The 27,497-nt window shown below is 39.6% G+C and overlaps 1 protein-coding gene and 1 long non-coding RNA gene across 2 annotated transcripts in view; one reads left to right on the top strand and one right to left on the bottom strand.

Annotated features, from left to right (window-relative positions):
• Window positions 1-3,357: 3,357 nt before the first annotated feature.
• On the bottom strand, window positions 3,358-5,922 carry LOC135987363 (uncharacterized). Its single transcript, XR_010605994.1, has 3 exons — window positions 5,796-5,922; window positions 4,690-4,792; window positions 3,358-3,722 (listed from the first exon to the last, which is right to left on the bottom strand). It is a non-coding gene; the product is annotated as an uncharacterized LOC135987363 (long non-coding RNA).
• Window positions 5,923-6,741: 819 nt separating this feature from the next.
• The window catches only part of MMS22L (MMS22 like, DNA repair protein), a 94,947-nt gene continuing 74,191 nt past the window's right edge, over window positions 6,742-27,497 (top strand). The window contains exons 1-8 of the mRNA XM_065631963.1: window positions 6,742-6,806; window positions 8,596-8,783; window positions 15,702-15,827; window positions 18,976-19,028; window positions 21,952-22,039; window positions 22,130-22,307; window positions 24,683-24,776; window positions 26,647-26,777. Coding sequence (XP_065488035.1) covers window positions 8,605-8,783; window positions 15,702-15,827; window positions 18,976-19,028; window positions 21,952-22,039; window positions 22,130-22,307; window positions 24,683-24,776; window positions 26,647-26,777 — 849 coding nt within the window. The 5' untranslated portion in view covers window positions 6,742-6,806; window positions 8,596-8,604. The remainder of the gene's footprint in view (window positions 6,807-8,595; window positions 8,784-15,701; window positions 15,828-18,975; window positions 19,029-21,951; window positions 22,040-22,129; window positions 22,308-24,682; window positions 24,777-26,646; window positions 26,778-27,497) is intronic.

Genomic DNA, 27,497 nt, shown 5'->3' with positions numbered 1-27,497 from the left:
GAAGAGAAGCCAGTTGGAAGCAGACGGATGCTTTTGTGCAGTATTAAGTATTCTTACTACTATTTTTTCTGGCCTACTATGGATGCAGATAAGAACTGCAAAGTCTTATGGATTTACATTTTAGAGAAGATTGAGTATGTTAACTCATCACACTATTTCTAGCTCGACATTGAAGAGAAGTCCAAACTGAATTTATGGTATGAATATTTATCACTATTCTACTTTAGATAATATATAAAGAGGTTTATATATAGGTTGGAATTCCTAATATCGAGTCAATTATATGCAATTTTACTGACTAGAATGCACATGATCTACTTGTGAAATATTTCCTGGAAAGCATTAGTGAATATGAATGCATTGGAGATTTCTATTAGATATTCTGATTACTGTTATTCCATTGACATATATCTTCCAGTGGAGAAACAGGTAAATCTGGAATTCAAAATATTATCAATGAGTCTCTTTCCACTCTCGATATTTGTTTCTTTTGGTTAACCTTACTCTTTGTCAATCAAGTTAAAATAAAGGGAGACACTGTGGCATTTGTATCCCTTATTCCTACATTGTAGTGTTCCCACTGGTTTTCATGGGAATTGTGCATATGAAAGCACTGAATTACTAGGCTAGATTAAGACATTTGGAAAGATTTAACTCATCATAACACTTAAGAATCTAATAGTTATAATGGTACTTGAGCAAGGAGCAATTTAAATAAAAGCATAAAATACTGCTGGAAATATACTGGAAGGATTTTTCTTAAATTTTTATTAGAGATATCACTAAAAATTGCACTGAGTTAAAACTATGTTCTTAGCTTTTTGGTATAAGAACAAATACAAGAATTTTCCTTGCAATATTCCTGAACACGAGAAGTTACAGCCCAGTAAGAGGACAGTAAAAGGATTACATGCCTAAGATATGAAATACGTGCCTGCATGATCACATAAAGGTCCTTAAAATTTTCTTTGGTAGCCACTATGCCTTCATTACCGGATTATATTAACCCTCATCCCTTGGAAACACCGCAAGTCATCAGATAGAGGACTCCTCCATTTTGGCTTCAGAAATGTTGCTCTCTTCTCATGCCATGACAACTCAAGGATATTATGAACTGTCTTCCTCTGACCTAGGAACAACAGTGGGCCCTTCTTTCCGCAGAGCTAAAAATGAATTGTCCTCCACTTTAACAGACTGGGTAGACAGCAATTTTCTCTTTCTCAGACGCACAGCTCAGATGTAGAATGAATCTGCTAAGCTAGTTAGAAAGGGCTAACTTTCTAACCCGCCTTTTTTTTTAAACTAAAACACACTGTTCGTAAAACATACTTTGCTGCAGTTAACCCTGGACCTTTTTTTCTGATTGTCACTAACACCCTTGCCACTTTCACAAAAAAGTTTTCTCACCTGACTGCTGTAGTGCCTCAAACTCAGATTGTGCCATGTGGCTGCGGTTATGTGGAAAAGTTCAGATTTTAACTTCTTCTGGCCACCCAATCTGCTTTACAACAGCGGCATAGGCTAAAATTCTGACGCTGATAGTCCTGCTACACCTTGAAACAATCCTCTGAGGACTGAACACTTCAGATATTCTTTTCAGTATGATGGCTCACACCTGGACATCACTAACCAGGTCAGCCATGGGTACTTACCATGAGAGTTAAGGCCACTGGATAATACGTCCATGAAGAACTCCTGCCAGAAGCACAAACCTTTGAATTAAACACCTATTCAAACATGTTGCATATTTTCCTGTTTTACTAGATTGTATCCTGGATTAACAGACGTCATTGTACCCACAAAGTGGAGGTCATATTGTTAAGATTTTCTTAAGAAAACAACAGAAGTGACAAACTACCTTTCACAAAGTGAAAATATAGAACTTATACAGCAATTGGAACATCATGGCTAAGTCTGCAGCAGTGCATTTTAAGAAAGAAGAAATAGGGAGAGGTCAAAGGTGAGCAACAAGAATTAATGATTTGAAGTACCAGGAAAAATAACCTCTTTTTTTCTATGAAGAAGAAAACAACACATGGGGATTAAGAGAAGACAGTGAAAACATGACTAAGAACCTCAAATATGTAAAAGTCTGCTACAAAGAGGAAAATTAATTCCCTGTAACCACTGTGCAAAAAGTAACAGGTTCAAGTAATCTGCTTTCGGCAAGTTAAGATCAGAAATCAGGAAAAACTTTCTAAAAGGAAGAGTAGTGAAATACTGGAATAGATTACTTGAGTAAGTAATCATAACAAAATTTTACCAAGGCAGACAAGTGTTCATTTAAAATGACAAATTTTATTGATCCTGGCTTTGAAAGCAGAGCAAGGGGGTGGGCATGATGCCTTCTTGGAGTCTTTTTCAACTATATGATTCTACACTGAAGTAAGCAACGCAGCTATGCAGTGATAGCGATACCATATGACAGTAACCACTTGCTGTGGCATCTTGATTTAGAACGGAAGTCATATTCTTCAAAAGACTCAAATCAATTTCTTCATGTAGACAGTCACTTGGATACTGATACAAAATTCTCCTATGGATCACCTACCTACATTGATCTAATTTGCAGTTTCTTTATTCAACCGTTTAACAATAATTACTTTCAGGACTGGACTATACAAAAACATAGTGTCTATTCCAGTCACAGTATATAGTACTTTGTTTGCTGAGAGAAATGGCTTAGTAACTTGTCCCATGGCCTTAAAGCAGGACAACACTAGCAGCAGCTGCTAATAACACTGAATTCCAGATGTAGTCTTTGGTGATTTTTTAAAAGGAATTAGCTTTAAAATATTTTGTTTCAAAAATCTAGATGTACTCAAAATTCTTAATCCCATATCTGTACCTGACTATTAAATTGGGATCTTCAGTGAGTTTTTCAAAACTTAAGCCTAAAACTTTTACTGGTAGATCATCTTTAATAATTAGAATCACCATCCTGTAAACAGTGCCCAAGAATATGTTTATTTCAGAGTGGTCTTTGTAGAGTTAACATGAAATAAGTAAATAACCTTCTCTAGTCAGATATTTTGTTTCCAGTAAAAATTTATGATTGTTCAAGACAAATGTACAGCTGCCAGTCTTACTAGTGACTAAGCATGGAAAAAGTAACATTTTCCTACTTCAATATTCTTGGCTTTTATTGTATAATAAGCAGCATACAGGTGTAGGAAAGATATACAACCACGCATATTCTCTACATTTAAATTACCTAAAGTAACAAGAAGTAAATGATCCAAGGAAAAAAGAACAAATCTGCATTATGATCCACGTTTTGGATGGTGAGAACTAAATTGCTAGAAAAATAACATGTTTTCTAAAATGTGTGTACAGTAAAGACCATGACAGCTGAAATAGGTACAAGAATAATATAGCAAGCATCAGGTGTTCTCAAAGTTTCTACATATAACAAAGTAGCTCCCATTCAAAACATCGTAATTTGACAAAGTTACAAACATCTGTGCTTCAGACAAAATCCTTTAAAATACATTTCTTTTCTCCTACTGATGATTGCTCTCTGATGGTGTGTACATCATTGCCCATTTCACAGCCTTGAAACAGAGGCACAAAACCTAACTCCACCTCCATCACCTGATCAGTAAAGTCGCCAAAAACACAGCTCCCAAGTGAAATGAGCCCCCGGTTTGCCCTCCTGGGCTGTCCGCAGCTACTCACCATGGTGGGCTGATTTTGGAGACTTTCTTTCCCTCCCCCTGCACCTACGCACAACGAGGGAGAATGGAGAGCAGTTTCAGCATTAAATTTGAACTTCCCTGCTTTTGTTAGCATGAGTCACCACCTTAACATTATCTCAACTGTAGACTTTTATCTGTGAATATCTAAGCCCTGTCTTGTGGAAAACTAATTACTGAGCCACTGAGAGGCTTCATAATGTCCTGCATTTAAGTCCTGAACATCATACATAATGCATAGGAAGCAGTCTCTGCACTCTGATTACAGAACACTGTCATTAAGAGAGCAAATTAAAGATGTGAATAATTCACTGGCTGAGCTTATTGTCAGTGCTGCATTGTGAAATTAGAATTTCTAATAAGTACTGCAATTTTTTTAACCCAATTAACACAGAGAACATCTTGAGTCTGATTAGTACAATAAAAATTATTACCTTATTGTTTTGCTTCACAACAGCCAAATTAAATACTGTACTTAATTATGCAGCATTCATCGCTTCTGTGCTAGAAATAACAATAATAATAAAAAAGCTCACTATTGCTTTAATAAGACTTCTAATATTTAGAGTGTAACCAAAAAACAGAGCATGAATCTCCAGCACAATTTCTTATTGCAAAGTTACTGGCTTTTTTTTTTAGGACTTTGAAAATCGATTTTAATATCAGCAGTCGACCATGATGTCACTGTTGAAGTCTCCTCTGGAAACAAAAACGTATTTGAAAAAAAAAAAGAAAACAAACAAACAAACAAACCCCACAAAAGCACAAAAGGACCCTTCCAAACAAGCTCTGAATATATATTGTGAATTAACTTTCTCTGGGTTGATGTGGAGACAGAAAAAAAAATTACCACTTACTGACTGGAAACAGAATACACAAATATACAAACATAGAAATATATAAATATACACATATAGATATATATAGGTTGTTTCAGAAAAGCTGCTTACAAAAAAAAACTATGAAAAAGCAGGAGCTGGATCAGCTCTCTTACCTCAGTTCCCTCTTGGCATGGGATAGATAACATCCTTTCATCCTAGAAAGGAGGAAAGTCCAATTCAACATCCAGGGTGTTGATTTCCCCCTCACGGTGTCTGCTGCCATGTTAAATAAAGAAAATGATCACTGAGGATGCAGCTTTTGTCTCCAAATATTTTAATACTGCCTTTTAGTGTCAAGGACCCCAGGACCTGCACATCTGGCAGCAGACACCACTGGCTGCAGCTGCTGCAATGGGATTTTTCCTCAACCTTATTTCATTTCCAGCTCCTTTTCCTTCCCCATCCTAGGCAAGTTTAATCACCGAGCATGGGTGAGGAAGAAAAAAAAAAAAACAAGGAAAAAAAAAACAAAGGTGGCATTGCAATCACGAGCTTTCTTGGTTTTGTCCTAGAGACAGGGACTGCAGCAACCACCTTGCATCTTTGTCTAGTTATTTTAGCTTGTGCGTGCAAGAGAGGAGGAAAAAAAAGGCTGAAAATTATTCAGGCATAATGCAATAGACATAAAGAGAGACAAAAAGAGAGAGAGGAAGAGAAAGAGAGGGGAAGAGGGAGAGAGAGGGAGGGAGAGAGGAAACAGACCAAGAGAGAGAGAGGGGGCTGTCAGTGCAGATAAATCTGCATATGGAAATCAGGGTTATCCTGGGTACAGTTTTATTTAACCATGATGTACTGGTTTTTTAATTAGTCAGGAATTTAAAGAAGGAAATGAGGGATTCTTAGAGACACAGGAGCAAACGAGGCATTTTTAATCGCAGGAGAGTTTTCAGACCAAGCTGTAGCAGCAAAAGCAAAACTTTTAATAGCAACTTTCTTGTTAGAAAAAAAAAGTTTCATACACTGCTGCTAATTTACATCCCCCCCCCCCAAAAAAAAAAAACCCAGGCAAAACTGGAAGAGGATTTTGAAACGAAATCCAACCAAGTCAATCCAAAATAACACAATAATTTTTTAAAAGCCGCAGAGGCTGCCAGGTGCACAGTAAGCATTTTAAGCTAAATTATGACAGGCACAGGTTTTAGGACTTTCTCCCTGGCACCTATTCAGTGGTGGCTGTTGCACCTAAAAAAGGCGATTCAGTAAATGAAAGGAGCGATACCCAGCTTGAATTTCAAATGTATTAAACACCACTTCCCATGCTTGATGAGCATTGCTCGTGTCTGGAGATGGGAGCAGACGTGGGAAGGCTGGATCACGGTCTGTGAGGCATCAGAAAAGCTCAGGAACCTCTCGCCCACCGCTGTGACGAGAGAACCAAGGCGGCTGAAGAGGGGAAGGAAAACGAGGTTCAGGCAGAGGCTGGACGAGAAGGAAACCAAGGAAAGGTTGTGGACAGTTGAAGTTCAGGATTAGAAAGCGGCAACCTGACCCGGGGCACTGACAAGCAGTGAGCAGATGCTGGCACTGAGGTGAGGGGTGGCCCTGCCCAACTTGTGTCAGCTGGCCGGGCCGGGGGCACGGGTGAAGCAGAGAGAACAGGGGTTTCGGCAGCTCTGAGGGGAGCTGCGGGAGCGCCAGGGAGGGCGAGCGGCTGCCACGGAGTCCCACCTAAATTCCAAGAAGCGGGCGAGTTAAGAAGCACCTCGGGAACTAAGAGCGACATGCGGCCGCAGCGCGAGTGAGAGGAGGGTGGGGGAGCAAGGGGCAGAACCCGCGGTCAGGCAGGAGCTCACGCCGACGGGAGCGCAGCGGGGCCTGCGCGCAGGCGGCCGCTCGGGACTCTCCGCGCCGGCCGCGGGGCTCCACAAGCGGCCGGCACAGGCCCAGCGGGGCCGGGGACACGCAGCACCATGGTGGGGCTGGCCCAGCGAGCGCCGCGGGGGACGCGCGGAGCTTCGCCCTGAGGCGGGCGGGCGGGCGGGAGCGGGGCGGGGCGACGGGGTCAGAAAGGGAGGGTGAAACCCGACCCAGGCCGCGGCGCGGAAACCAGCGGAGGGGCGGGCGCCTCCCGCCGAGGGTCAGAGGAGGGGCAAGCGGCCGCGGAAGGAGGAGCGGCCGCTGGCCAATGGGCGCCGCGGCGCCTGCGCAGTGCTGAGGTGACGCTGGGGCGCGGGACGTACGGAAAGGTGTCCGGAGGAGGAAGCGGAACGGCGAGCCCGGCAGCGAGCAGGTAAATCCCGCGTTTCCCTTGCCCCGGCCCGGCTCCCCGTTGCCCCCCCGCCCTGACCCCCCCCCCTTTTTTTTTTTTTTAAGTGAGATTATTAGTGTTTTTGTGATTGGGTGAAAAAGTCCAAGTTGGGGAGTGGCAAGGTGATTACTGATTCAGCCGGGGGGAAGCAAGCGGGCAGCCGTGGATTCTTTCTGTGTTGATGGACGTTAGTTCTGGTTGTGTAACATTGTGTTTTGATAGAAGGCTTCTCAGATAACGAATGATTACGGCTCTTAATATAAGCAGAAGCTGCTCCCCCATGGCCCCGCTGCAGGGAAGCGTCTGTGGGCCGCGGGTGGTACGGGAGTTGGTCGCGTCAGATCTCGGCAGGCGTGCCGTGTGGTGACCGTGTCCCTGTTCTCTGTTTGGGTGATGTTCCTGGCAGTTCTTTTTTCGTTTTGCACCTCCCGGCCGTTGGTTTGGAGCTGGGAAGTTTTTCTCAAGTTGGGCTTGTTTGGAAGGTTGTGGTGCTTTAAGTCAGTAACTCATTTTGTTTGCTTACGGGTGCAATAGATAAACACCAAACAGACGTAATGTCCATAAAGAGCCGCTCTTTTTCTACTTTTTTTTTTTTTTCTCCTAATGTTTTCTGTCATGAGGGGGATTTTTTTTAATATTCTAAACTGAACACAGTTTTCTTAGGAAGTCTTCTTATTCTCATTTAGGGCATGACTTTTATCTGCTTATTTCTGCCTTCCCATTTATGCCAACACACCTAAACACAGGGTTCTGCTCTAAAGTTGCGCACTTTCACTTATGAGTTGCCTCTACTGCTGCATAGTGAACTGCACTGCAGGAATTTGAATAGATGGGTTAATGTAGAACAGAACCTGTTTTTATTTTTTTCCTTGAGCTCATTTTTCAGTTCAGTGTATGCATTATCAACTTCTAGCCGTGATGTAAACTTTTTTTCAAGATGGTATCAAAAACTGCCAGTATTGAAATGGAAAACTTCATTTAGAGGTAATAGTTTTGATTACATTGTTTGCACAGTATTGTAGAGCTCTGTGGTACCTGTTGCTTAGTTCTACTCTTTCCATGTGTTGTATCATATATTAATTCACTAGTGTTAAGTATACAGTGAACTTCTTCTGGACATGATCTTCCTTTTCCCTTTACTTTTCTTTTTTTGATATTTCTGGCAAGTCAGACTTTTTAAATAGAAATTTCCAACTTGAGCAATGTCAGAATCATTTTCTGAGCTCTAAAACTGTGGCATTTTAGGGGTCTATAATTATCATGTAGGATGTATTTACTGCTTCTTAGAAGAGACTTGAGCTGTAATATTTAAGTCCTGCACAACTGGGAGCCTGTAATACATGAATTATTTTTATTGTGTAGCTACCCTTTTTGGTAAACAAAGTGTTGCTTGAAAGTAGCTCTCCCATGTCTTGAAATGCATTCCTGCCTCTTATTTTACCTTTGCGCTAGTCTTACCTCATGGTTAGTCAACTTAGAGAGATAAACCAGAAGAAAATGAACCTATTTTGGTTTTTTATAGTGTTAGCTTTTCACTGATGTAATTCCCTGAAGCTGTTGTGATGGAGAAAGATGAAGCTGCAGCAGAATTGTGTGACAGGGCATAAGACCATGAATGCCTTTCTTGGTGATATCATTGTTTGATGTTACAGTTAGTCAGATCTTTGTCCTTACTTGAGCTAAAGGATTATGGGGAGTTGCAGTGATGAAAAAACTATGTGAAGTAACATTATGAGTGTTTTTTAATTTATCTCTTTATTTTCCGGATCAGGTGGAAACAATGGATGATGACTTTGCGGCTTCCTCCACACCTCCATTTCTCACTGAGAGCTTGGAGATGGCAATGGAAGTGGAGAATGGGAACTCAAAGTTGTCTTGTTTTTCCTGTGCTTTTGACAACCAAAATATTGGGAGAAGCTTCTCTGCAGAGTCTTATTTAGCAAGTGGGTCTCTTAAGAGGTATGGGGTATTTTTGAGTTGCAAATATAATATGCTTCTAAGATGTGCTTTCCTCTGGTGTTCAGTGCCTCTGAATGCTGACACGGTTTCCAGATCAGTTTGTTCTTCAGTTCTTGTGATCCTGAGGTCAACCTGGTGGTGTGCCAAAGCGGGAAGGGCAACTGTGTTGATAAGCTGCTTTGAACAGTGTGCTGGGTCAAGTTCTGAGCTTTGTGAATTTACCTTAAGATATTGTAAAGGATCTATTACAGGCCTGGTAGGACACGCCAAAACTGGCCTGTTAGGCAACAGCATCCAAGACCTCTCAAATTTGAGGAGGATGTAGCACTGCTTTTTCCAGTTATATGCTCTATTTGATGCTGGCCCTTTCTCTCTTTTCCATGTGACAGAAATGAACTTACTCTGTCCAGGTTCCCCAGATTGCTGGGGCTGTTCTCTGTAGCTTCTTAAAGCTTCTTTCTCAAAGCTCTATGTTTTCATGCATTCTGGATTTAAGGTTCACGAGTTACATGTGTGACAAGTAAGTATTTTCCATGAGATTCTAAAATGTTACTTTGGTTTAGTTAATATCTCGTTTACTGTCTGTGGTCCATCCAGCTTAGTTTTCTGTGCCATTTGCTGATCCTGCAGGGGTTGTTTTGTTTTTTCTGCAAAAGCTTGATCTTTGTCTGTCCTCCTACCAAGCCTCATATTTTTTGGTTGTTACTTTGAGATTTTTTTTTTTTCACCTTCTGTGCTGGTTTGACTGAAAATGGGTTAATTTCCTTCATGCAGTTAGAAACCTTTCTTTTTCATAGCTAGCATACTCATTATTTGGACTTAGTTTGAGAACAAGCAGGTAACGCCCCAGTGCAGAGCTAATGTTTTTAATTGCTCTGATCTGAGAGCCAGGGACATTCTGAGTGCTCTGCCAATAGGTCTCCAGTAGAGATTAAAGAGAAATACAGTTACATATTTTCCAATTGGACGAGCCAATCTATAGAAAAGCTGATTAACGATACTTTTCCTTTTACGACAGATTACAGATGTTTTTGAGAGTTTTGAATATCCTTGGAGCTTTGTTGTTATTGTCAGGTTAGCTGAATGTGTGTCACTTTGTGCTAGTGATGAGAGAGATGAGGTTAAATAGGAGGATTGCAACTCTTGAGACGTTGCATCTGCTCAAGCCTCAGGAGCAGGCATGGCTGCCCGCCCCAAACAGGAGAAGGCAGCTCCAACTCCTACACGGAGCGAAGCTGCCAAGGTGGCTACCTCCCTGACTGCAGACACTGCTGTTTCTCCAGCCTCAAAGACTGACAAGGCAGCTACTGCACCCCCCACACTGGGCACTGCTGCTGCAACCACAACAGACGCTGTAATTATTCCAATGCCAGTGACAGTCATTTAGACTCTGGAAATAAATCGAGAGATGGAGAGCCCATGTCAACATCAGTTGCCAGTTGTAAGTCACAAGAAAGACTAGTTGTGCTGTAGGTGGTGGCCAAGGGGCATCATCAACACGAGGCATCTTCATCAAGACAAGGAGAAGAGGAAGTGACCACTTGATCCTTTTCTCCAAGTGAGCTTAGAGATATGCGAAAAGACTTGAGTTCGTCGTGAAGGCAAGAATGTTGTAATCTGGCTGCTACGATGCTGGGATAACAAAGCTGATGGTCTGGAACTAGAAGGCAGGGAAGCCAAGCAGCTGGGATCTCTGTCAAGGGATGCCACCCTTGATAAGGCAATTTCAAGAGAGAACGACCCCTCCACCCTCTGGAGTCGACTCCTGACAGCCATGAAGGCAAGATTTCCCTTCAAGGAAGATGTTATATGTAATCCAGAAAAATAATATACGATGGAGAGAGGTATCCAGTTTCTGAGAGAATTAGCTGTGTGGGATATCCTCTATTTTGAGCCAGACAGCCAAGAGAGGACAGATCCAGATAGAATCCTTTGTACATGACCTATGTGGCACAGGTTTGTACAAAGCACACCACCAGCATATGCTAAGTCATTGGCATCAATGACCTGGACAGCTGCAGCTCAACAAAACATTGCTGAAGTGATTAAGTAGCTTTGGGATTTTGAGAACAGCCTTGCTAACTCTCTACGGGCTTGTCTCTCGACAGTGGAGAATCTATGTGAAAAATCTGACAACCAGTTTGAAAAGATGTTGCAAGAAATCAAAGCACTCAGAGAAGACAGGTTCCATTTATGACCTATACGAAGCTATATTTCAGCTATTATGAGAAGGCATTTCCAATCTCAAGAGAGGAAACAGAATAAGTACACAAAGAGAGGCACACTGTGGTTTTTCCTGCGTGACCAGGGAGAAAACATGGGGAGATGGGATGGAAGACCTACCTCAGAACTTCAGGAACGAGTATGTGAGTTAAAAGGAAAAACTCCTAGGAAAATGGCTGCTCCAGTTTCCAGAAGGGATAGAAGAGATTCTGATCCTCTTGAAGGAACCTTTACTTCATACCCAGAGACCGTGCATTACACAAATTAGAGGGGCCCTGCCTCCAGCCAGGCAGAGGAAAGGAACAACACAGTTTACTGGACTGTGCAGATACGATGGCCTGGTACAACAGATCCCCAGGAGTACAAAGCTTTGGTGGACACTGGTACTCAATGCATGATAATCCTCTCAAACTATAAAGGAACACAATCCATCAGTATTTCTGGAGTGACTGGGGGATCCCAGGAACTGACTGTAGTAGAAGCTGAAATAAGCCTAACTGGAGCATCCCTTTGTGACTGCCCCAGATGCTCCTTGCATCCTTGGCTTAGACTACCTCAGGAGAGGGTATTTTAAGGACCCAAAAGGGTATTGGTGGGCATTTGGCATAGCAGCTGTGGACACTGAGAGTATTGAACAGTTATCTACTTTGTCTGGTCTCTCAGAGGACCCTTCTGTTGTAGGACTGCTGATGGTTGACGACCAGCGTGTGCCAGTTGCTACTGTGACGGTGCATCGCTGCCAATATCGCACCAACTGAGACTCTTTGATTCCTATCCAGAAGTTGATTCGTCAACTGGAGAGCCAGGGTGTGATCAGTAAGACTCGCTCACTGTTTAACAGCCCGATTTGGCCAGTGCGTAAGTCTAGCAAAGAGTGGAGACTAACAGTAGACTATCGTGGCCTGAATGAAGTTAAGCTACCATTGAGTGCTGCTGTGCCTAACATGTTAGAACTGCAATTTGAACTGGAGTCAAAGGCAGCCAAGTGGTATGCCACAATTGACATTGCTAGTGCATTTTTCTCTATTCCTTTAGCAGCAGAGTGCAAGCTGCAGTTTGCTTTCACCTGGAGGGGCATCCAGTACATGTGGAATCACTTGCCCCAGGGGTGGAAACACAGCCCTACTATCTGCTATGGACTGATCCAAACCACACTGGAACAAGGTAAAGCTCCAGAACACTTGCAATATATTGATGATATCATCATATGGGGCAACATTGTGAAAGAAGTCTTTGAGAAATGTCAGAGAATAATTCAGATTCTTTTGAATGCTAGTTTTGCCATAAAACAAAGCAGGGTCAAGGGACCTGCACGAGAGATCCAGTTCTTAGGAATAAAATGGCAAGATGGACGTCATCAGATCCCAATGGATGTGATCAACAAAATTGCAGCTATGTTTCCACCTACTAATAAAAAGGAGACACAGACTTTCTTGGGCATTCTAGGTTTTTGGAGAATGCATATTCCCGACTACAGCCAGGTTGTGAGCCCTCTCTATTGAGTGACTCGGAAAAGGAACCATTTTGAGTGGGGCCCTGAACAACCACAAGCCGTTGAACAAATTAAGTGTGAGAGAACTCAGGCGCAGTGGCCCTTGGGCCAGTTCGGACTGGACTAGATGTTAAAAATGTGCTCTACACTGCAGCTGGAGATAATGGCCCTACCTGGAGCCTCTGACAGAAAGCATCAGGAGAAACTTGAGGTCAGCCCTTAGGTTTTTGGAGTCAAGGATACAAAGGATCTGAGGCCAGCTATACTCCACCTGAAAAAGAAATACTAGCAGCATATGAAGGATATGAAGGAGTCCGAGCCGCTTCAGAAGTGATTGGTACTGAAGCACAGCTTCTCCTGGCACCTCAACTGCTGGTGCTGAGCTGGATGTTTAAAGGGAAGGTTCTCTCTACGCATCATGCAACTGATGCTACGTGGAGTAAGTGGATTGCACCGATCACACAATGAGCTCAAATAGGGAGTCCCAATCGCCCAGGGATCTTCGAAATGATTACAGGTTGGCCAGAAAGTAAAGACTTTGGGATGTTGCCAGATGAGGAGGAAGTAAGACGTGCTGAAGAAGCACCGCTGTATAATAAACTATCAGAGACTGAAAAGCAGCATGCACTGTTCACAGATGGATCCTGCTGTCTTGTAGGAAAACATCGAAGGTGGAAAGCTGCTGTGTGGAGTCCCACACAACGAGTCACAGAAGCCACTGAAGGACAAAGTGAATCAAGTCAATTTGCAGAAGTGAAAGCCATCCAGCTGGCCTTGGACATTGCTGAACAAGAGAAGTGGCCAGTACTATATCTCTACACTGACTCATGGATGGTGGCAAATGCCTTGTGGGGTGGTTACAACAATGGAAGAGAAGCAACTGGCAATGCAGAGGTAAACCCATTTGGGCTGCCACGCTGTGGTAAGACATTGCTGCTCGGCTAGAGAGCCTGCCTGTAAAAGTACATCATGTGGATGCTCATATGCCGTAAAGTCGAGCCACTGAGGAACATCAAAACAACCAGCAAGCAGGTCAGGCTGCTAAGATTAAAGTAGCTGAGGTGGACTTGGACTGGCAACATAAAGGTGAACTTCTCGGTTCGGTGGGCCCATGATGCTTCAGGCCATCAAGGAAAGGATGCAACATATAAATGGCCTTGTGATTGAGGGGTGTACTTGACTATGGACACTATTTCACAGGTTATTCATGAATGTGAAACATGCGCTGAAATCAAACAAGCCGAACGGTTAAAGTCTGTGTGGTATGGGGAGGGTGGTTAAAATATAAGTATGGAGAGGCTTGGCAGATTGGTTATATTAGCACTTACCTTGATGCATTTGTGGAAGTATATGTGCTTACAATGGTGGAATCAGCCACCGGATGGCTGGAAACGTATGTCGTAACCCGTGCTACAGCCCAGAATACGATCTTGGGCCTCGAAAAGCAAGTCTTTTAGTGACATGGCACGCCAGAAAGAATTGAATCAGACAATGTCATTCATTTCAGAAACAGTCTCATAGACAATTGGGCCAAAGAGCATGGTATTGAATGGGTATATCATATTCCATATCATGGACCAGCCTCTGGGAAAACTGAAAGGTACAGTGGTCTGTTAAAAACAGCACTAAAGGCAATGGGTGGTGGAACCTTTAAAAACTGGGATTCACACTTAGCAAAAGCCACTTGGTTGGTCAACACTAGAGGATCAGTCAATCAAGCTAGACCTGCCCAATCAGAAATTCTATGTACCACAGAAGGAGATTAAGTTCCTGTGGTACACGTGAAAAATATATTAGGAAAGGCAGTCTGGGTTACCCCTGCCTCAGGAAAGGATAAGCCCATTTGTGGGATTGTTTTTGCCTAAGGACCTGGCAGCACTTGGTGGGTAATGCTGGAGGATGGAGAAGTTTGATGTATACCTCAAGGGGATTTGATTTTAGGTGAGAATATTCAATATTGAACTGCATTATGTTAATTGTTACATGTACACAGGTTTCCCAGATCACTACAGCCATGATAATACTGTTCTCCCGTTGTTTGTTCACCTTGTCTACTTGGATTGTAAATTATTGGAAAAGCCTGCATGCAGGGATTCCTTTGTCTTCATTATCTAGAACTGGATTTAATTGCTAAAGGCTTCAAAAGAGACCAATATTTAGTCAGTTACCAGGTGAACTACAGATGTTGTAGGAGATTGAGCCAATTGTTCAGCAGATGCTCTTTTTGCCTCTGAGAACTGAATTGGTAATAGTGTATATAGTTCAAGAAGAACATGAATTTGGTGTGTAATATAATGAAAACTAATGCTTGCCCAGTATGGTTTTTTTTATTTTTAGAAATACCGATATTTCTAATTCCTTAGTGAATTCAGCTTCATCTATGCTGAAGTATTTTGTTAAAGTCTTTGGGAAAATTCTGAAATAATTTGTTTTGATGTCTTCATTATTATACAGCTTGTCGCGATTTTTTTTTTAAAAGCACATTAATGAAATATTTTTATATTTGCACAACTAGTAATATTTTAAACATCTATACAGATGTCTGATTTTCTCCACTTTGTGTAATATAAAAATTCTGATTTTTTAAAAATTTTTTTTTTTTTAGCCAGAGCAAAGGGTATTCATGAGCTAGTGTTAGTCAATATTATAATAACAAAGTTGCAGTTTTATGACCTTCATCAGTTTGCCTACCTAAAAGTGTGCTTTCATCAATGTGCTCTATATAATTATTATTAAATATATATAAAGGAGCGAATTTAGGTTCTCGCATTAGTTATTAGGTATGTAGTGTACCCTGAGACAGATTCCATACATACACTTGCAGTGGAGCATGTTATTGAATGTAGCAGCCTCTTCTGTTGAGGATAGTCTGTATGTTATGTCTCAGCCTCTTTATAAGGATGAAGATGCTGCAAGGTGGTGGCTTGTTAATTTTTATTTGTTTCTAAAATATAATGTGCCTTGTGACTATATAATGTTTTTATGCTCTTGAAGTTAAGAGTTGTCATATTTTATGTACTATATACTGCTATAAAAGGTAAAACCTTCTGTCTTTGGAGAGCAGTGCTACTCCTTCCTATCTATAGTACAAATGTTGCTGATATGTTGATAAAATATTAGTGATACATAAGGCAGCTGTAAATATTGTATTCTAGAAGTTTATTACTGGGGAATGAATGAATGTTGTTGGCTCTATTTTACAGGGTTTTGCTGAGACTAGATCCTTCTCCGAATGACTATGAAGAAGACGTAGTGGAAATGTTTGGCTTTCAGTGGGTTACTGAAATGGCATTAGTTGAATCCTGTGAATTTCTCTTTGGATTACTAAGGTATGATAGCATTAGTGTATTTTATAATTAACCCACTGCTGAAATTATACCCACATTAAGAATGTAACAAACTTTTCAAGTTTTTGACAGTAAAATCATAAAAGACTGTGGGCTATGCAATGCATCCAAAAAGATGGTTGTCTATCTAAAACTGGAGTAAGTGATGGATAAGACGCAGACAGAATTGTGGAAAAAAGTAAGTTTTGTGCCACAGATTTTTAATATTATACAACTTAAGTTTCTAAGCAGTGTGGTGCATATCTTAGCCATCACTAGATAAAAATTGATAAATATAGTTTTTACAACAGTGTTGTGATAAATTTCAGAGGCTTTAGGTTCAGAATATATGAATAAACTATATAAGATTTCCTTGAGTGACATTGTGCTACCCATATAATTAAGGTTGCCTTTTGAAGATTTTAAGACCTTTTTTTGTGTATAAAGAAAAGTGGAGGTTAAAAATCAAATACTGTAAATGCTGGATGTAGTACTTTGTTCAATTGTTTGGATTAGGGTAGCTTCAGCAATCTCTTCAGATACAGTTACTCAGTGTTTGACTAATTCAGTGTAGATGTTTAATCTGGTCAATGCAAATACACAGATCACCGATAATCCTCTTTGCTACTGATAATCCTCAGGATGTACAACACATACAGAGAGTGAATTGGAGAAGAGCTTTTGTATGATTCCACAAATATATGTGATATATTCCATCATTCCTTTGATTGTAGTGGATTTCTCCATCCCTTTAGGGTATGACCAAGGGCGTGATGTGAAACAGCATTAATAGCATCTGGCTTATTGAAACATGATGACATAGATGACAGGAAGTGTATTAAAACCAGTATTATTTAGCTTTGCTTGTTTGATGCAAGCTTTGACTTCACTATGATGAAAAAAAGAAATTTGATTATGAAGGAGATAGGAGAACTTGGTTAAAAGAAACACTGTATTCCTTTCAGCATTTAGTCTGTTCTGTTTAACTGTTTGTTAACATTAAATCACTGGGCAGTGAGACAATGATGTAGTTAATGTCTTGAATTAAATTTTTTTTTTTTCCTCTAATATAAACTGCACTGTAGTTGTATTAGAGACAAACATAAGGCATAATATATTGTATTGTGGTTTTTAAGTTATTCAAGCTATACATATTTTAAAACCTACTGAACTGTTAGGAATAATGGATCTCAGCTAACTCTTGGCTCTGAGAGTTTGGTTGCTAAGCTGTCTTTTGGTGTGACAAGTCCCTCTGCAAAGATATTCTCTCAGTCATAAAATGGATTGCTTTCATTTATAGAGCAGTTGACAACTGAAAGTAGGAAAGCTCCTTTTTCCATTATAGAAATCGCATGTGTTAAGTACAAGTTATAATGATTCTTGAGGACAAGGTGGCTGTAAATAGTTCAGTTTGTGAAGTACAGATAGTATCCATGTTTAAACGCATGCTTGCAGAAAACTAGAATTTTTAATGTGTCTGTAAAAAAGATTGTTATTTAAATTTTAAAATATTGTAATAAATAATAATATTATACAGCAGAATGGCAAGCTAAAAACATGAATTGAGAGTAAATGAATTCTTACCTGTGTGGGTTTTTTTAAAAGATTGAAGATATGAGAGTCAGTGAGAGCTATGTGACAATTTAAGTGGGTATATGAAAACAATAGACCTTTGATTAATTAATAAATAGAAGTAATAGTTTAACTGTCAAAATATTTATTTGCAAATCAAATGGTTTAATGATTAACAACCATGAGGATCAATCTTTGAGGCTGAAATTCATTTAAAATTGAAATTAAAATGACTTAGTTAACTGATAATATCTTTGCGCTTCTCATGTCCAGTTTGTGCTTTTATTTTATCACCTCACTATATTTTGTCTTTTGTCACTTCAGTGCAGAGTCTTTTTTTTTCTTCTTCTCTATGTGGCTGCTTTCTGACACTCTCTAACCTTCAGCCCTCTTTCATAAAGATCTCCTGCTTTAGACTTCCCTCCTTTCTACATGGTTGAAGTACTTGAAAAAATCATGCAAAAATTCACCTTTGATTTCAAAACAAAACAAACACACACCACAACCCACCTAAATGGCTGAAGGTAATTTTGGGTAGCTGACATGACTTTATCTGAGGAAGGAAGAGATAAGGGAGATAATTTGACTATGTACCTGCTCTTTAGTATTCAGGTTACAACCTGGGTTTTTGGATCCTTATGGGCACTTCCTCATTTTCAAATTTTTTTTTTTTTGTAAGAACATTTGACCTGGGTTGGATCCAAGTATCCTGTTTTTAAGTCCTTCAGTAGTTGCTGCTTTGAGTGTATATGAAATGAGGCAGAGAGCTCCTTCCTCTATTTATGCAGCATTTTCTTTCTGTGTCTGTCTTACACAGTTGTGCTTTTCACGTGTTCAGTTTGGTACCACATTGTCTCTGTGGAGACTATACTTGAAGACCACTTGACAAGAACAGTTGTTGCAGAATATGGCTGAGTACTTACCTGTGTTACAGCTTTTTAAAATTTTCATTTGCAGTGGCAGTTAGCAGCTGCTTTAAAAACGCTCTCTCTCCCCTTCAAGTTTTAACTTTTCTAGAGACACTTTCTCCTTTTATTTTACTGTATTTATAGCTGTTTATCTCTTGTGCTCAAGTTAAGCAGCAGACCACCCTAAGCAGGACATGGGAAAAGCTGCTGACAAAATTTGCCAGTGCTCGTTCACAAGTGAATCAACTTAGTGTATATAGAGTGTATGCCATGAGGACTAACTTATAGGTCTATTTTGTGGTCAAATATGAAGTTGAGTTATGCTTATGGAAAAATCGCTTACAGGAAATGGCTTTCAGGGTTTTTGTGTGTGTGTGTTTTTTTGTTTTGTTTTTGGTTTTTTTTCCCTCTCCTGACATGTAGCTAATTTTGTATTTGTTGTTTAATGTTTTAAAAACAAGCAAAAATTCTGTATTTCATCCCTTCACACTTGGATGTATCTGTTGCCTTCTGCTAATACTCTTTCCTAAGTTATGTTTCTGTAAGCTTTTTTTCAGAAATACAAACTAAGGAATACCCTTTACCTCTCTCTGTTCTATTTAGACCTTACTAAAATGTAGTTAAACAACTTTTACCTGTATAAATACAGATCTTTGTATTTCTTTAATTAGGCAACAGATATACAGGCTGGAAGACCTAGTACAAATGGGTTCATCTGATTTTGGTAAGTTTAACACATGTAATTTCACATTGGGATAGGTATCTTACTGCCTTTTCGTTATAGAAGAATATTATCACAGACCACACTGGTGCTTTGACTTTTGACCAAGAGTTCATGGAGTGTGCTGCAGAACAGTATATAACCAGCATAATCCTGCAGTAAGGGTACAAATGTAGGTAACCAAGTAATGTAAGGTAGTGTGAAAATAGATAACAGAAATGTTGTGAGTCAGTTTGGAACCAGATCTGGTGCACAGGGCAATCCTGACCTCACTGACCTTAGTGGGGAATTTCACATTAATTTGATTTGAGCTGAGATGTCACCCCTGAGGTAGAATTTAGCAAAACTATTAACTTGTTAAATAAAAAATAGGAAGTGGCATAAAAACTCCTAATAACTATTTTAGTTACAAAGGTAGTGGGTTGAGAATTTTTTCAGTGTTCTCTTGGCTTGCCTTTAAACAAGTTGGTTATATTTGCTTAGTTTAGAGTTATTTGCAAACTTAGTTTATCTTTTGCAGCAGGATCGATAAAAAGGGATCACTACAAAATGCTTTGTTTCAATTAAATACTAAGGCATGAGAAGCAGTATGTTTCTGAAGGATTATTGCAGCCTTGGGCTTATTGAAAGTCTGAAGGCTGAATTACTTAGCAGGTTGAGAAGTTCAGTAATTACTCAGAAATCAACTGTCTGTAGTATATTCTCATTACAGATAAATTGTTAGCATTCTAAGAGTATAAGTGAATATTTTTACACATTATTATTTTGGCTTGATATTGTCATGCTCTGCCATTTAAATCATTGGTATGAGTTGATCATCAAGCTTCTTTCATATGCTTTTGTTGATTATACCTTGAAAGTCTAATTTTGCTGGCATTTAATACATGAGTGGAAATAGCCTTATTTTTAATTACATTTGAACTTTTACATCATCGCTAGACACCAAGTAACTGATCTGTACTACTTTTTCCCTTAAAGCACCTGCTTGATTCTCTGTGTCTTGTTCTTTCTCTTGTCAAATAAGCTAGAAAAAAAAAAAACCGTTGAATTTTACGCCTTGTACCCATCTTTCTTTGTGACTTAGAGCAAGTCACTGGTAGATCCATGACTCAGTTCTCCCTTAATACAAGTAGACTAGTAGCAGAGGAGTGTCATGAGGATTAAAATATTTAAAATGATCAGGCAGTATGATGTTAGGTATTATTGATATCACACATAAACACACTATTGCCACTGTTTAAAACCCTAGTTTAGAGTTTTAGTTCAGTAAATATTTGTATATGCTTATATAGATATCAATATTGTACAGTTCATTTAATTTCCTGTCAGTCTCAATGAGCTTTGGAGACTTGGTACTGAGAACTGTAATGTGGAAGCCATAGAAAAATCTTTTTTTTATTCTGTTTTGTTTTGACTTCTTTTTTTAAATGCCTGATCTGTTCTTAGCACTGTACTGTTCCTGTTTTGTTCCACTTATTTAATTTATGAATGATTTATGATAGTGTGCAAAAGATTTTGTAGTGAAATACTGTAATATAAAGTTTTGCTTAAACAGAACTTGGGATAAATTATTTGTAATTGCTACAAAGCAGCAGTAATATCTATCCAATAGCTTTAGAACAGTGTAATATGAGCGTCTAAACCTGTGGTTCATTACCATGGCAGATCCTATGGGTTGTAATGTGTTGGGAGGAGGCTGTACACTAGAATATTATGGTACCAGTTGATTTGCTTCACTCAGTGAGTGTTGTTGCTCAAAAGATGTTGAGAGATGCTGATATGCATAAAACTTCATTTATGTGGCCCATAACAAGTGGTGTATGTGAACTTTAAGGTTACCTGGAAGGGATGGGGGAAACAAAAGGAACAGAGGGAGCAAGAGAAGGAAGGGGAAGACTCTCCAGTGGCCAGCTGGGGAGAGGAGCAGAGGCGACCGCCTTCTCCTGGGCGTGCAGTCCTGTGCAGCAGGTGACAGAGATTTTGCTCCGTGTCTCCTCTGGTGTAATACACTTTGACTGGGGCCGGCTCAACCTCCTCATTTGCTGTTCTCATTTATGATGCTCCTAACAATGGCATATCTTTAATCAGGTACAAATGCTGCAGGCTGATTGGTTGCTAAGCATTCGTGTATTTATATTATTGGTCAGTAGTTACTGGAGATTTAAATGTTTTTGTTTTGTTATGCACTAAGTTTCATCTTTCTTTAATATAAACTGAAAGCTACAAGGCAAGATGTGGGAAAAAATGAGTGATTCTCACACCAATGGCAATAGCTTCCAGTGAATCTCTGCTGTAATGATGGTGTTTGAGCTTGCAGGTGCAAGATAAGGAGGGTAACACCATGAGAACTACATCTTCAGAGAGCAAAGAAAAGGAGACACATAGCTGCAATAAGTGGCTGAAAGAATACAGAACTGCAAGTGAAAGGCAGGCTGCCGGATTGTGAATGGATGGCATTACACATAGTAAGGCACAATGCAACAATGTGATGCTTCCTAAGAAGAGAAGTTACAAAGCATGTTTGCAAATAAGTCCACCTGCTTAAGTCCCCCAAGAGCAAAGGATGCTGACAGATTGTTTCACATGCGTCTTTTCTGAAGGCGTCTTGGAAGCAGATAGGGAGCAGGGCAGTAGGGCTAAATTATTTCTTCTAGCACCGATTGCTTTCCTCTGCCACCTTCCCTGAGGGACTGGATGTCTTTTCCCTCTATATCTGGATATGTAACTGAGATAAGATAAAGAATGGATCCCTCTGGCAAGATGACATTTAGGAGTGGATGTTTGCCACCAGCCACCTCCCCAGTTGTCCTCAGAAAAGAGGGTGGCTTCCCAGTGGTCTGGTTTAATTACTGTGGAGAATGCATATGTCACATGAGTCACAGTGTGAGCACATCTGCTTTAAGCTATTGATCTCTTTTTACCTCAGGTCAAGCTGCAACCTTGCACTCTGAAGCGGAGAGCATCAGGCGTCAATGCATTGAGTTTTTGCATTACGTGAAAGTTTTCATCTTCAGGTGAGAGATACACACAATTTACTAACTTATGTACTGAGCTTTGTGTAGCTGCTTCTTTTCCATTTTCTGATTGTGTGTATGTGTGTTCAGGTATCTGGAACCCCCTAAATTGGAAAATGACGGAGTGCTCCATCCATATGAAGAACTAGAAGCGCAGTTACCATCAATGTTGGTGGAAGAGCTCTATGCTTTGACCATGCACGTTGGTCGCCTTTGTGAACTCCCTAGTAGTATCCTGGCAGCATTTACTATTCAACATCAGGCAAAGGTGGATGTCCTTTATAATTTCTTTTTTTGTGTGTGTGTAACAGTACGTATTCAACTTGATAAATTTTGGCTGAATAAAAATTAATCTTTCTTCAGGCTAAAATTGAAGTTATTATTTATATTTTGGTGGGTTTTTTTCCTGTATTAAGTAAGTGCTATCCCATACTTGGCAAACACAACTAATAAGCTTTGGATTTTCTGTTGTTGTTTTTATTTATCTACTTATGTTTATGTTTTAAAGCTTTTAGAATTCTGCCTGCACTATAAAATTGATAATACCAATTACAGGTAGAGAAATAGGCTTGAATTAACATAGTGCATTTAAAAAATCCCTCTGTGTTTGTCCTTAGTAATGGGTAGAATTCTGAGCTTCTTGATATGAGGGACACTTTTTAAAAAATACATTCTGAAATCTGACTCAGAATAGGAAAAGACCATGCATATAAAGAAGAAAAGTGCAGACATGAAAGTTGGTACTGCAACATTAAACACTAGTGTAGTATACACCATTAAGATTTGTGCATACATATAATAACGAATGCTTTCATATCTTTTGAGACTGAAATTACTGTTTTCTTTCTAAATGTGTAAGCTAGTATCTGGAGAGGAATGATCCACTGAGAAGCAGTATTTTGAATCTTTCTGTTCCTTTAGCTTGTCAGTAGGTCCACTGTTGAGCTGATGAAAGAAGCAGTTGTTTCAAGTAAACTTGAATGAAACTTGAAATTTTGGAAATCTTTAACAGCACACTCTACTTCAGCAGTTTGTGTGCTACCTAATGCTCCTCTGGAAAGGAAAATAAAACTAGAGGTGTTGTAATCTGTCGCGGGGCAGTGATTTAAGATTCTGCGTACTGCAAAAAAATGTTTAGATTTCTTGAAGAAAAGAGTGACTTGGAAAAGTTCGATGACAGGTTCACTTATTATTTACTGCATGGAGGAAATATGCCAAGCCGAATGCTGCTTCCCTTCTCTTCAGGAGCCTGATGCCCATTTGTGGAGCAAGCTTTCAGGCATCTTCTCTCCCTGATAACCATTCATGGTGCAAACTTTCAGTCGTTCCCTCCCTGATAACCGTTCATTCTGCAATCTATTCTAGAACTCCGGAGCCAAACTTTCAGGCAAAGCCTGTACCTGTTCACAGAGCAGACTTTCAGGGAACAAAATTCTCAGGGGGAAAAAAAAAAAAAATTAATGGCGTAGAATAGCAGGAGGGCTGGCTCAAGCTGGGTACCTGTGCAGAGGTCCAACCTGAGTATAGAAAACCATAGACTTTTATATCTTTACAAACCATTCATACAGTGATTTGGTCCAATAGCAGTATATCACTTTGGGGTCTTCTTGCTTCTCGTTGGATCTTTTTCACTGATCTCATATGTGCTTTTGTTTTGTTCAGCTGTAGACACTGTTTATGGTCTATAGCCTTGCAGGTACTGTTTTGTCTGAATAAATCTTTTTCTTCTTAACGAAGTGCAAAACAGGCCCCATTTCACAGATGTCTGTAATGTCTTCATTTTAGCCTCGTAATCGCTATTTTTTCCCCAGTCATTTCCATTCTCCCTAGCAAAGTGCAAACTAGACCTTATCTTGTGAGTGTAGCTTGTAGTTGCTTTTGGTAAATATGAGCAGAACTTTACAGCTTAAGACTTCAGGAAATCCAGCTTACTAAGTAATGTAAAGCAGAGAATATCTTAAAATCATACAACCTTATACTTCTAAATGATTTATTATATTTATTGTGCATTTACTTAAGCTAAATGATTAATATTAAACTCGACTCATCCACTGACCTGTGAGTAATAAAACCATTGCCATACAGCCCACTTATTTAGCAGTGAAAGCTCAAAGTAGGCTCACCCAGGCTGTCGTAGAATAAAGTGGTTGACTCGTAGTCAAATTACATACTGTGGGGAAGGTCTGCACGAGACTCCTTGCACCCACAACTTATTGGTGTTCAGTTGCCGTTCTGCTTCCTTGTGGGTTTTCCAGAAGGAGTTCTTGGCCTGGCTATGGCTCAGGCCTTTACCTCTGGAGCCTGGACCAAACTGCTGCTGGTTTGGCTTGGGAGAGGAGTCGAGTGCATCCGCCACAATCTGTCAAGCTCGAATCAAGGCATTGTGTTTAAATTGTAGTTTAGATCAGATTAAAGACTTCACGAACAGCCTCTACAGACAGAGTTAATTGTCATGAAGGTTTTCTGTTTATTTTCACTTTTTTCTTTAACTGAATGGTGTGTTTGTATGTTACAGTGTATTTGATCATAGATATCCATAATGTTCACTGCAGGCAAGATGTATGCCCATCTTCATGTGTCTTAATATGGTATCCAGAATTTGCTAAAGAAATGTTGTATAAATGTGTGTGTTTCTAATCACAGGTCTTTCCCCCATCATGGCATTTACTACACCTCCACTTGGATATTCATTGGCTAGTATTGGAAATTCTTCATGTAGTAGGTGAAAAAATGATGAGTAAGTATCTAGGTTTTTCTCCTGAACTTATTATTGTGCATATGAATTACCTAGATTTCTCACCTTAATTTGTCCAGAATCATTCACTACTTCTGGTAGAATTTAAGCGTTGCTATACTTAATTGAGTAAATTCAGATAAGGTGAAGACAGGTTCATTGTGAATCTTCGTGTAGCTCAAATTAAATGAAATAGTATTAGGAAATTGTTCTATCAAAACTTGACCAAGATTACAAAGTTTGTTCTCAACTTATGCTTGCAACATACTAAATATTTCATAATAATACACTTTGTGACATCACAAATAAAAATGCATTTGCAGAGATCCAGAATGCATCAAAGTGAACATCAATTTGATGAAAACAATGTAGGAAAAATCATCCAAGGATGGACCAGAACAGAGAATTGTTATTGTTAACTGTATGTGACACTAAGAAAATAGTGGGAAGAAGAAGCCTCAGTCAGAGGAGTTTGTAAGAATAGGGCAAGGCAGTACCTGCTTTTCATTTTGTTTGGGTTTTGTTTGTTTTAAAGGCTTTAAAAGGGCAGAAAGTAGATTGTAAAGAGTAAGTTCTTCACAAAAGCTAGATAAAATGGTCATGGAATGCAATTGAAGAACCCAACTTCAAAGGAGTCCAGTTTGCTGAAGAATTATTAAAATACAGAAGAGAACTTCATTTGCTGTATGAGAATTACGTTTATTGTTAATGTCCATGCTAGCAAAATAAATCACAAAAATGTATCTTCTATAATCATTGTGTTACTACAACCAAACCTTCCCCTTGTTATTATAAGTTATCAAGATAAGTTCCGTATAGGAATTATAACTGTTAGACTAACATTGAGTTCTAAAAAGAATACACTGTACACTTAGCCTAGGTAACTGGTACTGAAGCTGAGCTCTTGGGTTAGACTTTGTCTGCTCCGAGTGCTGTCACAGCGCAGCCTCGCTCGGATTAATGCATCTTCACTGTTTCTGCATGTCTGTGTTACTGGACAATGTGTGGGTTGGCTGTTTGTTCTAGAATTCTAAGTTTCTTTTGTGATCAGTTGTGGGATAACCTGTTTTCCTTTTTTTGGGGCCTTTTGGAGAAAGGATGGGAAAGCTGTTAGAGGTAATTTATTGTCCAGAGTTCTATATTTATTTCTAGATAAAGTTCTGAGTAATAATGCCATAATCCATTTTCATAAGAGAAAGCTCATGCTTTTTAACAACAGAATTTACTAGTCAAGGCAGTAGTATGTCTGCATATATTGTCTTGTATTCTTATGTGTCTTGTAGAATTTCTTAGGTTCTCATCTCGTTCTGTACAGTACACTGAGTGGAAACTTCACACTGCTGAGACCAATGGCAGGATAGTGGGTTCAGGGCTTCACCCTCTATTTCCAAGAATAAAATACAGGCTTGTTCTACATATTGATGTTCCACTGGTGTCAAGGGAGTTGTACTGTTGGAAAGCTTGTGGAATAAGATCTTACAGCCTCTTAACGTCACCATTTTATCTGTGTTAATGTCTACAAATGCTCAAGCTGGAATATGATTATGCCAGCTTTTTACTTCAACACATCCAAAGGAAAGTGTTAGACCTCTCCAGAATTGTTTGTCATCAACTTACATATCTGCAAAACGTGTCATGATTTCAGGACATGCGCACTTGTATGTGACAAAGAGGAACTTGCAGATAAATAAATCTTTATTCCACTGCAAAAACCATGCCAATAAAAGGCTGTAAAGTGCCAAACTATTTTACTGTCAACCAGAATAATACCAGACTTCAATGTATTAATGAAGGGACTACCTTCAACTTAAAATGGATGAATTTTCCCAAATGAGTTTATTTTTTTGTTTGTTTGGTTTTTGTTTTTTTTTAGGACAAGTTGTGTATGCTAACCATTTCATAAATCTAACCGGAGAGAATTTAACCAGTATCAGTTTGTTTGAAACACACTGTGGAAATCTCGTATCTGATTTAATAAGCTTATCCATCAACAAGTATATAAAGGTAACTTTTTTTCTTTATGTAGGTCATGGGCACTTAGATGCTTGTATTGGGTACCACATGAATTAGATCTTGCACTAATGCATAGAAGACTTCTTGCTGCTAAGTTTTAAATGTAATGTATGGCTTTGTAACTCCATGTTTTAAAGAGTGTTATTTGTTAGGAGCTCAAATTGTGTTATATTTATTCATGACCATCTGGCAGTTGAATGAGAGAGTAATATTGAAATGCACCGTGTACAGAGCAGAAGTGAGTGCCACATTTCCTAAGTTCAGTGTTCCAGGTTTAATGCCAAACATGGCACAGTCTAAAAGGTTTAGAGCTATAGATGCAAAAAAAAAAACCCAAACCTTTTCAAACTCTCTCAGCAGGAACAAAAAGAGAATAACTGTAGTCCTGGCAGTAAGCTTACTGGACAGGAACAGAATGTCATATTACAGTTTATTGTTGCACTGCTCCTATTTCTGCAAACTCATCTTTCTGTTACAGTGCTTTTACATTAGTCAGGGGAAAGCTTGTCCATCTCTTTTCTTTTTCTTTCCTTCCATAGCTGCAGTGGCTTTCTTACTTGTTTTGAGCACTCCGAAGCTAGAAAGTCATAATAGCTCCATATAGCAGCTAGTAAAAGAGCTGCGTAATCTTCTGTGTCATTGTCAAAACTGCTTTAGATGGGCATGTGTGATCCATGTGCGCAGGACTGAACTCTGAGAATAAGTGGCAGT

The sequence above is a fragment of the Caloenas nicobarica genome, chromosome 3 (genome assembly GCF_036013445.1).
Source record: "Caloenas nicobarica isolate bCalNic1 chromosome 3, bCalNic1.hap1, whole genome shotgun sequence".
In the NCBI taxonomy this organism is placed as follows: Eukaryota; Metazoa; Chordata; class Aves; order Columbiformes; family Columbidae; genus Caloenas; species Caloenas nicobarica.
The sequence above is the reverse complement of the archived record's forward strand: the minus strand, read 5'-3'. Positions and strand labels throughout refer to the sequence as shown.